Genomic DNA, 15,740 nt, shown 5'->3' with positions numbered 1-15,740 from the left:
TGTTTTTCCATACAGCCATATCTGGCAAGCAGATCTACTGAGAGATTTAGCTGCTAGTGTTTTCAATCCCTCACCTCACATAAGCGCTTAATTCATCAGAAAGATATAAAAGCAGAGAAAATATATTCAGTGTTGAAAGATGGACTGGTAACTGCATTGCTTTCAAATGCAAGTAAATCCCAACGGTAAAGTCCGATTGCAAATTTTCCTCCACTAATGAATCACAATCAGCAATCGTCAGTGGGCCCCATGCATGGCTCATCTGCCTACAGAGGCACTCCCTGCGAGAAACCTGTCCTGTGCTAACTTTCTGAGTTGGCGGAGGTTTGGATTTTGGAGAAGAGATCTGTTCTTTTGACAGAAGAGGGCATTTTGCCGTGGTGTTCAAGGAATATGTATTTTTGGTCTCTTAGCACAGCCATGACTTTTACAGCCCTGGAAACTCATAAATAACGCAGTTCACACATTTCATTGCTTTGACCAATTTGGTAGGAAGAGCAGGAAACTGACCTGAACAGGAACCCCACTGTCACCTGAGCTGCACACCAAAGGTCTGATCTTTCCTTTGTTTTAGTTGTTAATCATGTTCCATGAAAGAAACAATGCATGCTGTTCCTTGAGACCGAGGAGTACTATTCACTTCGACAATCAGAACCCTGGCAATTTCCCCAACCTTGAGAGTTCAAGGACTGCAACAAAGACAATTGGTGGGGCACCACCACGCCTGCAGTTTTTTCAGGAAAATTGAACTGCATGTGATTGGACAGCAAGAGAGTGGGACAGCCACCACAGAAAGTACTGTGAGCCATGCCTTCGTGCCCCACCTCGCCCATCGAACTTGTCCAGACTGAGCCAGAGCCTGGAAAGGTGGCGTGGCTGTTCCCTGAGTGAGATCCCCCTAACTTTCACTCATGGAATGCTTAATGTTTTCCTTTCACAATTTCATTCTTCAGCTCCATCTCTCCTAATGATGAATCCTGTAAACTTTCTTTGTGTGTATGAGAGAGTCTTGCTCTGTCGCCAGACTGGAGTGCAGTGGTGCAATCTAGGCTCACTGCAACCTCTGTCTCCGGGTTCAAGCGATTCCCCTGCCTCAGCTTCCTGAGTAGCTGGGACTACAGGCACGCGCCACCACGCCTGGCTAATTTTTTATATTTTGGTAGAGATTGGGTTTCACCATGTTGGCCAGGATGGTCTCGAGCTCCTGACCTCGTGATCTGCCTGTCTTGGCTTCCCAAAGTGCTGGGATTATAGGTGTGAGCCACCACACCTGGCCAAATCCTGTAAACTTTTGCTTTGCCTATGTTTTGCTGGAAACCATGTTACTGTGTACTTTGAAGACATTACTCCATAGCAGGAGGCAGGGTGGGAACTGCTCTGAGGAATGAGCAGGGCTTCGATGGGGGAAACTCATGCCAGCTGGAGGTGACAGTCCCAGGCTGGAGATCTGGCTGCAGAGAACTCACCCCAAAGTGATGAAGGTTGCATGGAGCTTGCAGGCTGCTGGGGGGAGGAATGTAGTCACCGGGCCTCCTCACCAAGCTCCTGTGGAGCTGAACTTAACTTTGGGCAGAAAAAGAGGGTAAACAAGGAACAAAAGGTTGCTGTAAGACATCGAGGGTTACCTCCAAGTTTTGGGCCTAAGAAAAAACCATCCCTGTTTGAAGGGGAGGACTTGGCTCCACGTGGTTGAAGTGGAGAACAGCTGGGACCTCCGAGGGCCTGGGGCCTCTAGGGAACGGGAAGTGACAACATGAGTAAACAAATGAACTGGGTACACGGGAGAGGCGAGGCGGCAGAGTGGAGCCAGGGTAGCCCCATCTCCAGAGGAAAAAGATGGCAGGACTGGGCTGGGAGCGCAGAAGCGGGCAGCTCGAAGGTGAGACCTCAGCACAAGAGGACTGCCATTTTCAGCCCTATTCCGTGGCCGGTAGAGCCATGGCTGCACTATAAATGCTAGTTTAAAAGCTCCATGGAGCTATCTTATTTCCATGGGGGAAGATTTTCTGTGTGCTTTGGGTTCAACAGACTTTTCAGTGGTTGCCCATCTTTTCTGTCTTATTTTAATTGTCTTCTAGAAGAATTGTCCATTTAAGACATTTTCATAACAATGCTGATGAATCTGACAGAGAATATTGGGATGATCTAATGGCTTGCTCCTGGTGTGCTGGCACCAATGTGAGACTGCACTTAGCAGAAAATTGGCAGGTATTAGCTAATGATTGGATGTGATTCAGAACACAGTGCTTCTGAGTGTGAAAGGTTTAATTCAAACCTTACAACGTGGCAGAGTCTGCTCTCTTTACCTAGGACTAATGTGGTCCCTGCAAATCACACCTCCCAGCTGCTTCGTGTAGAAAGAGAGCAGTCAGCCTGTTTTCCTGAAATGTGGTCAAACACTCTCACATCAGGAGAACCAGCTCTCTCATCTACACCTTTGTCTGCTTTGCCACCAACTGAAATTCAGCGGTTTCTTCCTAAGTTAAAAGAATATGAATGCTGGAGTAGCTTAGGGTCTTGCTGAACATGTAAGTTCCTTGTACTACTAGAAGGCCTTCTGCTGTTTCGGAATCAATTACCTGTGACACTGACAGCCCTGCAGCCCCACACACTCTCTTTATACCTGGAAAAGAGCAAACTTTGGGTTGCAGCAGCATGATTTCCTACCTACTGTCTCAACCCTTTAGCAAAGCGCTCAGTTTTAGGGCTCTGGGCTTTCTCTTCTGGGACTGTCAACAAGGAGGCCAATTAGCGTCCATTATAGCAATGGATTTTGTGATGTGGAAATTTCCCCAATTGTGAGTGGACTGAAATCCCCAATTAATCCCACAGGACCCAGGAAAGCATTTGAGTTGTTTGTGATAATTGCCTAAGCTTGCTCTCTTCAGCAATAAAGGCCCTTGGAGTTATAACAATTATTATTACTGTAATTATTATTTCCCATATAAGACGATGAACGTTTGAGATAGTATTTCAGCACACTGATGAAAATCAAAGCAAAATGAAAACATTCAATTATTTGCTAATACCTGCCGATTTCCTTCTCCCCTAGTGCCTTTTATTATCATTGCAAGAGCCAGATTCTATTCTCCCATCCACGTACAGATGGAAAAGCACGGCTTAGCAGCAGCTCCCAGGTAAAACCATCTGCCTGGAAGTCTAGAGGACCCAGTGTGGCTCTGTGCCAGGCTGGCTTTTCCGGCCCAGGACCCCCAGGTGGGCACACTGGGTGCCTGGTTCTCCACGTGACCAGGGGCACCCAGGAGCTGCGTCTGGATTTGGGGAGATCCCTGGAGGACCTATATCATTCCATAAGCAGTCTTTTGGCAACTTGGGATAGACTTAAGTTGCTATTAAAAGGGAAACCAGACCTACTTTCTTTAAGCCAACACACTAAAATTGAATAAGGGGGACCTTGGAGGAACCCACAGGGGAGAATGTGAATTAACTAGGTGTTACCTTTGACTGGTTTGGGCCAGGTGACAGCTAAGTGAAAAGTGGCGTTTTCTCTTCACAGTGGCTCTGGGCATCTGCCCTGCGAGGAGGCGGCAGCATTAGTTTCCCTCGGTGGAAGTCTCAGACTTATTTCAGAATCTGTCCCTTCAGACATGGTGGAAAGACAACGATGACCTTGAAGCCTAAGAGGCCTTTTTGACCATGTTCTACCTTTGTGACCCAGCAGGCCTGGCAAACAGCAGATCATTCCACAGGAAAGTGAGGCCGGGAGGAGGAGAAGGGAGTTTTACAGGTGGGCTTCGTAGGAAAGCGGAGGAGAAGAGGAGAGGGTAGAGAGCGGAGGAAGCTGCTGGTCCAATGCTGCCTGAAACTGCATCTTCTTCTGAGGACTTGATTTCTACCACACCATTTTGTTTGAATAAGAATAAGAAACGAGAGACAATTTAGGCAGGGTGCAGTGGCTCACGCCTGTAATCCCAAAACTTTGGGAGGCCAAGGCAGGCAGATCACCTGAGGTCAGGAGTTTGAGACCAGTCTGGTCAACACAGTGAAACCCCATCTCTACTAAAAAAAAAAAGAAAAAAAAAATAGCTGGGCATGGTGGTAAGAGCCTGTAGTCCCAGCTGCACAGGAGGCTGATGCAGGAAAATTGCTTGAACCTAGGAAGTGGAGGTTGCAGTGAGCTGAGATCCCACCACTGCACTCCAGCCTAGGTGACAGAGGGAGACTCTATCTCAAAAAAACAAAAAATTTGAGAGACAATTTCGCATTCAGCCCAAACCCAAAAAGTTGGCAACTCTAGTCAAGTAAAACTCTGAGAGGATTTCAAGGCCTGGCAGCATACTGGGGGGAGCCTCTTGATGGGCGGCAATGTCCCTTTTCCAAAGGGGAAGTGGAGAGCCACCAGGGGATTAGCTGACACAGCTCCCAAAGGCCTCACAGTCGGCCACAGGATGCCTGAAGTTCCAGCATTAGTTATCCCTTTGGTGTGATGTCATCCTTCAAAAGGTCTATGAAATGTAAGTTTGTGGGGAGAGATGAGTGTCACTCATCAAGCCTCTGATAGCAGGGATCTGAGGGACTGAGTGACAGCTCAGAAAGGCCATGATGTAGTGGAGGGGTCAGAAAGTAAAAAGTCTGTAGCCAAATATTTCAGATTTTATTTGCTTATTAGTGGGTCATGAAATCAACTTAGTGCAAGGTATCCAGCCTTTAAAAATGAATTAGAACAGGACATGTCAAAATGCAATGTAAATTATTTTATATACTGTATTATTTTTATTAAATAAAATCTTTTGTCTCAGTTGTAGGTATCTGTGTACAGTATACGTACGTATGAATGTGTATCTTGGGTTGCAAATATATCTTTTTAATTTGTGGGTCATCTTCGTGGGACTGTCAGGCAGCAGGGTCTCAAGTGAGAAAATGCCCAGGGCACCACGAGTGAGGGAACAGGACAGATGTTCCCTCCTTCACAGTTTTGCTGAGGCCTACCCTAATGATACCAGTATGGCTACAGCTTAATCTGGTAAAGCCAAGGCCGCACACCTAAAACTAGCTGATGCTCGACAAGGCTGATAGAAACGTGGAATGGGGAAAGGACTCCCTATTCAATACGCGGTGCTGGGAGAACTGGCTAGTCGTATGCAGAAGACTGAAACTGGACCTCTTCCTTACACCACACACAAAAATCAGCCCGACATGGAGTAAAGACTTGAATGTAAAACTCAAAACTCTAAAAACCCTGGAAGACAACCTAGGCGATAGCATTCTGGACATAGGAATGGGCAAAGATTTCAGGACAAAGATGTCAAAAGCAACTACAGCAACAGCAAAAGTTGACAAATGGATCCAATTAAACGAAAGAGCTTCTGCACAGAAAAAGAAACGATCGGCAGGGCAGCAGACAACCCACAGAATGGAAGAAAATAAGTGCAAACTCTGCGTCTGATAAAGCTCTAATATCCAGCATCTGTAAGGAACTTAAACAAACAAATTACAAGGAAAAAACCAAACAAGCCCATTAAAGAGTGGGCAAAGGACATTTTTCAAAAGACATGCATGTGACCGACAAGTATGTGAAAAAAAGCTTAACATCACTGATCATTAGAGAAACGCAACTCAGATGAATGCCTTATGAAAACTGCAGTGAAATACCATCTCGCCCCAGTCAGAATGGCTATAATTGGAAAGAAAAAAATAACAGGTGCTGGCAAGTTGCAAAGAAAAAGGAACGCGCTTATACATTGTTGGTGGGAGTGTGAATTAGTTCAACCATTGTGGAAGACAGTGTAGTATTCCTCAAAGACCAGAAACAGAACTACCATTCGACCCAGAAATCCCATCACTGGGAATGTAAATTGTTCTATCATAGAGACACATGTACACTCTCATTGCAGCACTACAACAGCAAAGACAGGGAATCAACCTAAAATGCCCATCAGTGGTAGACTGGATAAAGAAAATGTGGTACATATACACCATGGAATACGATGCAGCCATACGTACTAACACGGGAACTAACACAGGAACAGAAAACCAAATACCGCATGTTCTCACTTATAAGTGGGAGCTAAATGATGAGAACACATGGACATGTAGAGGGGAACAACACACACTGGGGTTTACTGGAGGGTGAAAGTGGGGAGGAGGGAGAGGATCAGGAAAAATAACTAAAGGGTACCGGGCTAATACCTGGGTGATGAAATAATCTGTACAACAAACCCTATGACACTAGTTTACCTAAATAACAAACCTGCACATGTACCCCTGAACTTAAGGTAAAAAAAGAAAAATGAAGGAACTTGTCAGAATTATAGAGCTAAATAAATAGCTGGTAGACTCGGGAGTGAAATGTAAAACCGTAAGACAACAAAGCCCATGTTTCTAACCACTGTGATATATAAAGGAGAGTATAATGGGCTGGGCGTGGTGGCTCATGTTTATAATCCCAGCACTTTGGGAGCCTGAGGCAGGTGAATCACATGAGGTCAGGAATTTGAGACCAGGCTGGCCAGCATGGCAAAACCTTGTCTCTACTAAAAATTCAAAAATTAGCTGGGCGTGGTGGTGCGTGCCTGTAGTCCCAGCTACTTGGGAGGCTGAGGCATGAGAATCGCTTGAACCTGGGAGATGGAGTGAGCTGAGATCATGCCACTGCACTCCAGACTGGGAGACACAGCAAGACTCTGTTTCAAAAAAAAAAGACCATAATGTTACTAGAAGAAAATAATTATGAACACTTCAGTAAGCACTGGAGTTTCTAAACATATTACCAAATGCAAAGGCTGTGCACGAAAATACTACCAGATTTGATTGTAAATAATGCTGAAATTCTATGTCAAGAATATCAAAATATGAAATATAAATAAAATAGGAAAAGTTTTTAAAGAAAATGCAACAAAACATTGCAATAGTGCAAAGTCACCTTCCGTAAATTTTCTGTGCATCTATGAGCACACATATATCCTCTCTCCCTCTTTCTTCCCCTTTTTAAACATAGTATACATTCTTCTGACCTTGCTTCCTTCACACAATACTTATTCCAGCACAAAGTGCTACTTCAATCTTTTGCACCATGGTACTCCATTTTAAGGTGTACTGATTTTTTTTTTTTTTTTAACTAGCTGTGATAGATATTTCAGTTGCATCTAGTCTTTTGCTAACCATAAACAATGCTGCAGTGAACATCTTTATCTACCTGTGTACCTGTGTGGTACAAATTCTTAGAAGTAGGGATCCTGGGTCAAAATGTGCATTTTAGATTTTGATAGACATTGCCAAATTTCCTTCCATCAGTTACAACAAAATATGAATGGCATTGTACTACCTGGACACCAGAGACATGTTTCCCCTACCCTTACAGCGCCCCACTGGGCCTTGCATCATCAGAAAGCTCCTCATGCCGCGTCTTGACACAGTAGTCTCATTCTCCTGCTTCTCCTTCCCTGTCCTTTACTTCCTGAAAGAATAAAGACCATTTGAAAGACTTAGTTTCCTCAGACATTTTAGAGTAACTTTCCTTGGGTATGATCACGGTCAAAAAGGCTTGGTTCAATGAATGCCTTATGAAAACCTTAATTGTGCTTTAATTTGCATTAGACTGGGAGAAGATAGCACGTTAGCTTCTTAAGCACAAAACCTTAAATATCTTTCAGAGACAGCCAGAGCTCTAGGGGTGGTTATGCGGGGTGCACGTGTTTGAGCTACTTGGATCTCTTCCATGGGTGAATTTTTGTAGTAAGATATGCATTACAATTCAGGCAGCAATCAGACCAAATTCAGTGCTTTGTCTCTGCAAAGGCCTGGTGGTCTCTTTGCAACTCCTAGGTGGAGATTAAATTCATATTTAATGAAAGAAGGCACAATCTTTTTATTGAGGAGTGCTCAGTGACTATTAAAAAATATGATCTATTATAAGTCTAATAACTTGAGATTTTGTTTTTGGAACATACTAAAAACGGCAAGAATTGCCATCCTATTGTTTCTTCACTGCTAAGCTAAGGGGGTGGAGCAATTCTGAGGACAGGAGCAAATTTAACTGAAAAAGATAATTTAGCTTCACATTAAAATTAGAAGGAATAATCAGTGTATCTTTTACTTGTCACATTTGGTTTCCTTCAATGGGTAGCATTTTTCCTACAGTTAAGCAATGCATTGAAATATTTTCACACTTCAGAGCATGGAAAATGTGATGTACTCCTAAGTCAATGTCTGCATACTAAACACAAATTTAAAACGTGCTCCCAAAATTGTGGTTATAATTTTATTGTAAGAATAACCATGACCGTGACCAAATATAAGACACAATAAATATTTCACCTCTAGAAGTAATATTCCTGAAGACGTGGATATTGTTAAAATATGTTAGGTTAAACCACAAGCCTAGATAAGCTGCTGCTTGTCCAGTGTCAGGGAAGTCAGAATAAAGTTGAAGCTAAAAACCTATTCTGCTAAATTCCAGGTCATATTCACCAGGACACTTTTTCTCAGGAGCCCAGTGAAAAGGGGAGACGCTATAAAATATGTACCTAACAAAGCTTGTCAGCGGCTTGAATGGAGCAAACCAGTCCAGATCTGAGAATTCTAGGAAATAAATGAAGTTGAACATTTATTGCCAACAACCCTGTCACAGGGGCCACAGACAACTGGAGCCGTGCAGCTGGGGAGGGGAGGAGTCTGTAGCCAGAGAAGGCAGTGGAACGCACCCAGGTTGGATTATTTATGGTGTGCTGATGAAGCGGCAACTTTCCATATGAGGAACCGCTTAACAGGGGAACAGTCAAGCTAAACTAGGAAGTGGTCCAGTGAGAGAGAGACAGAGAGAGAGCAACAAAAGCGGACGTGAATAAAAATGACAGCTAATAAAACAATACAAATCGAAAATGCTGTAACTTTCAGAAATAATTTAGGGCCAAAAGAGGAGGGAAAAAAATCTAGTTTTGCTGGCATCGGGACAATTTTCCAAGAAGCAAAAGACACGAAGCAGAATGAACGTGCTGAATTTAAGATCGAGTTTGTCTCCATGCCTTTCTAGCTACAAGTTTGGTTGCTTCTAAGGCTGGTTTCTACATAAAAAGGAAAGTGGTAATTTTGTTATTTAACTGATGTATCCTTTTTTTTTTTTCAACAAACGTCTGCTGTGCGCCATTCCATGTCAGGCAGTGGACCCTGTAGGGCTCTGTGCTGAACCTCTGTTCACAGGTACAGTTCCTGCCCTCATGAGGCTTATTATCCAGTGTGAGAGGTGGACAAGTCCACCCTCAGCTTCTAAACAGCAAGGTGGGTGCTATGATCACAGCAAGAACAGGGGCAAGGGCAGGGCGGAGGGGCAGCTGAGGAAGGAGGTACAACCTGGGCTGAGACCTGAGGAATACAAGCCCCAGAGTGAAGGCTGGAATGGAAATAATTGAGTGAATTTTGCTTTTTATTCTGATTGAACAGACAGTTACCAAACCTGCATGCAATCCAAATCCTAGTTTTTATTTAAAAATTAAAGTGCATTCCATGCAAAAATGCAAACTTCTGTGGTTCCTAGTAGTTTCCATTCCTGAATTCTGTACTTAAGATCTGTCTACTCAAGCTTTCTACAATTATCTTTTATATGGTACAAAATGCCTCTTCTCCCAAGTCTGGCCAAAAGCCTAATAAATCCCAGCCAGCAGTCACCACATGGCCCATGGGTGCCAGGCATTTCATGTGTGTCTCTTTGACTCTTCACAACAGTGCCTTGAGATAGGACCGTCACTCGCACTTCACAGAGGAGGGAATGGAGCCTAGGAGAGCGAACTCTCTCAAGGCCACACACAGTAAGTATGAGAGCACTTTGTTCTACACCACACCGCCTCTGGCCTAAGTAGACAGGTTGGGACTGTTCCAGTAACATTTCTACCCCAAGAAAGGCTCTGAGCTGTTCCCAAAGTAACTTTAGCTAAGTACCCTCTCGTCTTCCCGCCTCCCCCATAGGAAGCCTTCTTCCCACCATTCTCAATGAAGCACTAGTAGCAAGGGCCAGACACTCCTTATTTTGGATGGCACTGGGGCTGTCTGTGTTGTAAGGCAGGGGAGTTTTGAAAAGCTGAGAACTGTAACACTGTACCACAAATGAACCCATACACACCGACTTCCAGAGAGGGTCCTATGCCCCACAGCTTCCTTCTCTTGAAAAAAGAATTTTCTTAAAGATGAGTGTCACTTTTCCATGGGTCCCCACATGCCACTTGCTCTCTGCATGGATTAGTCTCGTTGAGTTGCCTAAATTTAGTTAGCATATTGGAGCCGCTGCTCTGAGATGCTCTGAAATGCGGCTGCTCTGAAATGTGGATCCAGCCAGAGTGCTGAATCATGAGTCCATCATATCTTCTCCAAACCTTTGCTCTTTTCCGCATTCCTCACTGTGCTTCTTTCTGGAGACTGCCTATGACCTTGCTGTAAGAATATGTGGAGTGATACAAGCCACAGTTGGGTCCCTCCATTACCTAAGGGACTTCAGACTTTCCACGAGTGCTGGGTGGATACATTCCATCCCCACACCTCTGTCTCCATACGCACTCCACACTTACTAGTCTGCCTTGGCCAATGGGCCAGCATTTAAAAAATACGACTTAGCATCTGGGGATTGAGCAGTCTATGAATTATTCCATAGTTTGAATTCAAGTTCCATGGTTTGAATTCAAGTAGTATTCTTTGTAGAAGCCATTTGGTGATGTCTTCAAGACCAATCTTTCAAAAAACAAACTGGGAACTGGTTTGAATGGTAAAGAGATTTCATTATTAACCCAGAGTTCTAAAACTATCAAACAGTGGAGGTCTGATATTCCCTATTTGAAACTGGGTAAAGTATGATCGATAGACAAACCACAACACAATCTTTCAGATATTTCTATCCCTACTCTCTTCTCAAATTTACAAAACTATTTGCAAAAAGACAAAGTTTTCTCTTTTTGTACTATTAGAGGCAAATCATGTATATGAACACTGGCTTTTAAAACTGGACATTAAAAAAATATTTAAGATCCACTAGCTTATCAATTAGAATTTAGTTCTCTGTTTACTTCCTTGAGCACAAAATATTATGAACATGCCTGGGCTGAGATTCAGCAAACAGAGCTGGCCACATGTATGGTGCTTTCATCCAAGGCTGCGATCATCAGTAGGATGAGTGCTGAAAGTCCACTTTTCTAAGAAAATGATTTTGCAGCCAGAATGGCCAGAAACTTCAAATGACAACTTTACTGATTCGAGGTAATTTCCCAGGAATTTAAGAGGCAATCATTTACTCTTGACTTTCAAAGAGAATCTGGGCTTGAAAGGCACAGTTCCATCTAAAATTGATCAGCTAGCGACAACCCTCTGAAGTTACTTGGGAGTGAGGGAAAGCAGCTGAGACGTCTACACATCTGGACTGAACTATCTAGTTCACTTTCCAGGTTGTAAATTTTCTGTCCCAAAGACTACTTGAAAACAACTTTTTACCAAGCAAGTGGATTTTTTATTAGCTGAAGTACTAAATTAAAAAAAAATATTTTGATATGGAACACTACAGCTGTAAGACTTGCCAACAACTAATCTTCAAGGAAATGTGCATTTAAGAAAATAGCAAAATTACAAGAAACAAAAATCTGAATCCTGAAAACATGGATTTCAAATTATTGCAGATGACAATCTTATTCAAATACTGCTCTATATCATATTCAAATAAACCAGAGAATTTAATAAATATCAGCATTTACCATCTAACGTGGTACTATGGTTGAGACTAAAAGGGCTTTGCTGCCTGGAAATTTTTGACATTCATCAATCTATATAAGCAGAAAACATCTGAACAAAAGTAAAGACACATACACACGTTTTCACTGGGAGCTGTATTTGAAGAACAGCCTATACTCCTCTAGATTTCAATCTCCAAATTTTGATATTTTTATTTATTCTGGAAGTCTAAGATATTAAGAATCAGTACATATGTTTTTAAATTAAGACTGCATATGGTTAGAAAAAATGCTCTGAGAACATGTATTTTATTTCCTAAGACAATAAAGCCATGTACAAAAATCACTTCTGTTCACTCACGCTGATCCCGTGTTGTTTGATCTTTGTGATTTAAGCACCACCATAAAGCATGAAGCTCTGAGGGAAGGTGGCGGCAGAGCTCTCTCCTTAACCCCGGCCTGCCTTGGGGTTTCATTTCTCAGCTTCACTGGATAGTTCAATCACTCCCTGGTTGGAGACCGTATTGAAGATAGCCCACAGTTTGGAAGGGTCCTCACAGTTATGCTGGTGCTCCCAGTGGAGGAGGAGGTCCTCCTTCCGCCCCAGCACCTCTGCACAAAGGAGGCAGTTAAAGCCTGAATGGGACCACAAGAGGACCGTGTGGAGGCCGGGACACTCAGGGCCCTGGCGGGTTTCCCTCGGCTTGTTGGTTCCTGACTGGGGTCCTTCCTTTTCCATGAGCATTTCCATGCCATTCTGATGATGAAGGTGGAGCTGCCTTTTCAGTCTCGGGCATGCGTGTGACTCCTCTTTGGAGGAATGAGGCTTCTCCGGCTTCCCTCTCTCAGGATGCCGTTTCCGGTTGGGGCTAGCGTGCTGCACCAGCTCTTCCTGAGTCCCATTGCTTCCGGGGAAGGTCCCCTCCTGCAGCCTTCCCTGAATTTCCTCTCCATGAACATAGAGCAAATGAAACTTTATTTCCGCAAAAGACTGAGCAGTAATTTGACAACGGCCACATTTGATTTGTAATTTGACTTCGTCTGCCTGGTTTAGAAGGAAGTCTTCTTCCAGGTTGGACTTATTTTCCCTGAAAAGGGCAAAAATAGTGTACATAAGATTTCATGGAAAAACACAATTGGAACCTTCCCTCTCAGTTCTCAGCCTTCAGGGATCTAAAATACACACTGACGAGAAAGACAAGGGCTGGGGCAAACAGGGCGCCTGAAAAGACAAAGGACCGCAGTAAACACCAACTGTCACTCCTGCTTGTGGCCACACATTTCTCCAGCTACCAGGTTCATTTAGTAAGAGTCCCTCTCTTCATGCATCTGTCCCAGGCGAGCTAACTTGTTCTCGGTTACCACAGGGACAGGAGCAATCACATGGAAGAGTCACGTCATAGCGGGTGAAGGGTATGGGAGCACCGTTGGCTCTGTTGAAGGTAACAGTCCCACCCTACCCGCTGTGGCTCTCCCTAACCTTGAGCACCGAATGTAGCTAAAAATCAAAATCTAACTACAGGAAAACAAGGAAGAAGTGAGAACTTCCATTGTTCATTAGTGAAAGGCACAGAGGTCTTAAAGGGGACAGAAATGTCTAAGAAAAAGGAGAAACTACAGAAAAGCAAGGAAGAAATAGGATAGGTAGCCCTTCCTTTTATTGAACACGACAGAATGAGCCAAAGTTGAATAGAAGGTACTGAGAGCAACTGGGACAACTGGAAAAGAAGGGGCAGGGATTACGAGCCTGGAAAAGGCTTACTTCTCATGATGCTGAAGACAGGTAATGCCATGAAACGCTCTCAGTCACCTCAGTGGAAACAGATACACACAACCCAAACTGAGGCCGTTTTCCAGCTTCATGACTACTTATTTGTTTATAATGATGGCAGGGGCAGGCCATCTGGAGTGGCCACTGCCGTCACACAGGCTGCAGCAAGGAGGTGTGAGGCGGTGGCAGGAGGGGCTGCAGGGGAAGCAGTGTGGCGGTGGGACCCCGTGTCCCACGTCCCCAAGGCAGCTGACTGTGCTATCCTCATCCTCAGATGGCCGGGCAAGACCTGCTCCCCAGCCCAGAGCCCCTGCTCTGGCCTCAACCCTGTTCCCTGCCATGTCTCGGGAGCCAGCAAGCACCCGTGTGAAGGTGCAGTCGGGACTTGTGGGGTTGGTCCTGAGAGCATGGGGTTCATCTGTGTGGGGCTGGCCAGGGCCACCATGCCGCCTGCACCTTGCCTGCTGTTGCTGTGGGGAAAATGTGGAGAGGAGGTGGGCAGTCCCTGAAGCCCATTGTTCTGGGAGGTGCCGCAATGGGGCCAGGGTGAGTCACCTACCAGCAGGGGAAACAGCACAGTGGGGCAGGGAGGAGTGGGGATAGAGGGGCCCTGAGGCGGAGCTGGGCCGGGGGCAGTGTCACGCTCCACAGAGCCGAGTGGGAGCTGGGGTGGAGCAGCAGCCCTGCCCCTTCCAAGCTGGCGGGGTGGGAGCTTCCCAGGTGCGACTGCAGCTGCCCAAGCCGCAGCCGTTACCTGGCACCCCTGTGCTCTTGGAAGCTGGGAGCAGGTGAGAGCCCTCCTGCCCTCCCAAGCGTCACTGTAGCCACCCTCCTGTGGCTGCAGATCCAGGCCTCTCTGCACTCTCAGGGGTCTGGGAAGGCTCCTTTTCCCACACAGGCTCAGAAGTGCCTGCTCCTGCTGCCTGGCTTCTCTCTGCTGTCAGCACCTGCTCCGATCTTAAGGCAAGGTTGGGGCTAAGCTTGGGCACTGCTGTAACCTGGCGCTGACATGCCAGCCCCTACCACCTCAGTCCGCTCCGGACTTTGGGTGCCAATGAGCATGGGAGGGAGGCTGACGAGAGGGCACTGAGGATAGCCTGGTGCTGGCCTGCAGGTGCCCCTCAGCACGAACAGCCTGGGTGCCATAAACAGAAGCAGGAGGCAGAAAAGCTCCTGAGTAGAAAGGGGCAGGCCCCTGGTGAAGTCCCACCTTCAAGCCAGGGAAGCCCTGAAGCCAGGCTGCCAGTCATGTGGACTGGAGTGGGAACCTGTGGTGCTTTTCTGGGCCTGTCCATGACCACCCATGGACCAACTGGCATGCACTTCCTCCCCTCTGAGGCCCATAAAAGCCCTGGACTTAGCCAGACTTGAAAAGACAATGGACGACCAGTGGCAGAGAGCTACCCTCTCTGCTAAGAGCTGAATGCTCATCGGGACAACCTGAGTATAGAAAGGAACTGCCCCCTGCAGTTCAACTCTGAGCTGTTCTATTGCTCAATAAAGCCCCTCATCTTGCTCACCCTCCACTTGTCTGTGTACCTCATTCTTCCTGAACGCAGGACAAGAACTTGGGACCTGCCAAATGGTGGGGCTAAGAGAGCTGTAACACAAACAGGCTGAAACACACCCCTTGCTTGCCACGTTGTAGGTGAAGAGGAGAGAAAAGCTGTGTCCTTTTGGGAAGCTCAGACCTGGGAGCTCCCTGAGCCAGGGCTGTGACTCTCTGCTTGGGGCCCTGTGGTTACCGGGGTATCCAAGCTTCTGGGCAACACTACGTTCCCGGTGCCAGCCATGGAAGCTGTGTGAGATATGCCTGGTCCAGCCATGGGTTTGCAGGGAGCTGGCACCTGGAGCTCTCTGCCCTGCAGCAGCAGCTGGCATGCCTGCCTATGTGCAGTGGCCAGACCCCATGCTCGCTTACACACCCCTCGCCATTCTGTGCCTGGCTCGCCCTTGGCAGGCATGTGATCTAGGCTGACAGCGTGAGCCGAGTGCAGTCTGCCAGGCCGAGTAGGTGGAATGAGCCTAGTGGGCCAGAGCAAAACCCAGGTCATGGCGCCACTGGCCACAGAGGTTTCCAGCTGGTGAAACGACACCCCAGTGATCCCATAACAAAAACACTAGGAATCAGTGCCTGCAAAAAGGAATGACACCAGAAAGAGCTAACCCGACCTGACAAGAAAAATAGGGCAAATGAAGACGGTGGGGTGTAGCCACCTTAAGGTAGGGTCGACATGACAGGCCCACCCACTCTGAGTCCCCACCATGGGTCATGCCGCATCTTGGGCCAAATGATGCTGTTCAAA

At 45.9% G+C, this 15,740-nt stretch overlaps 1 protein-coding gene across 18 annotated transcripts in view; it reads right to left on the bottom strand.

Annotated features, from left to right (window-relative positions):
• Nucleotides 1–4,600: 4,600 nt before the first annotated feature.
• ZNF438 (zinc finger protein 438) overlaps nt 4,601–15,740 on the bottom strand; it is a 175,972-nt gene continuing 164,832 nt past the window's right edge. For 16 of the 18 annotated variants that reach the window (XM_064368508.1, XM_064368506.1, XM_064368513.1 and 13 more), the window contains one exon: nt 4,601–12,751. In XM_064368508.1, coding sequence (XP_064224578.1) covers nt 12,136–12,751 — 616 coding nt within the window. In that variant the 3' untranslated portion in view covers nt 4,601–12,135. The remainder of the gene's footprint in view (nt 12,752–15,740) is intronic. The other 2 variants (XR_010339527.1, XR_010339528.1) reach the window with 2 other exon arrangements.

The sequence above is a fragment of the Aotus nancymaae genome, unplaced genomic scaffold (genome assembly GCF_030222135.1).
Source record: "Aotus nancymaae isolate 86718 unplaced genomic scaffold, 86718_ANA_hifiasm-v0.15.2.pri h1tg000077l, whole genome shotgun sequence".
NCBI classification, from domain to species: Eukaryota; Metazoa; Chordata; class Mammalia; order Primates; family Aotidae; genus Aotus; species Aotus nancymaae.
This window is presented reverse-complemented; position numbering and strand designations above follow the sequence as displayed.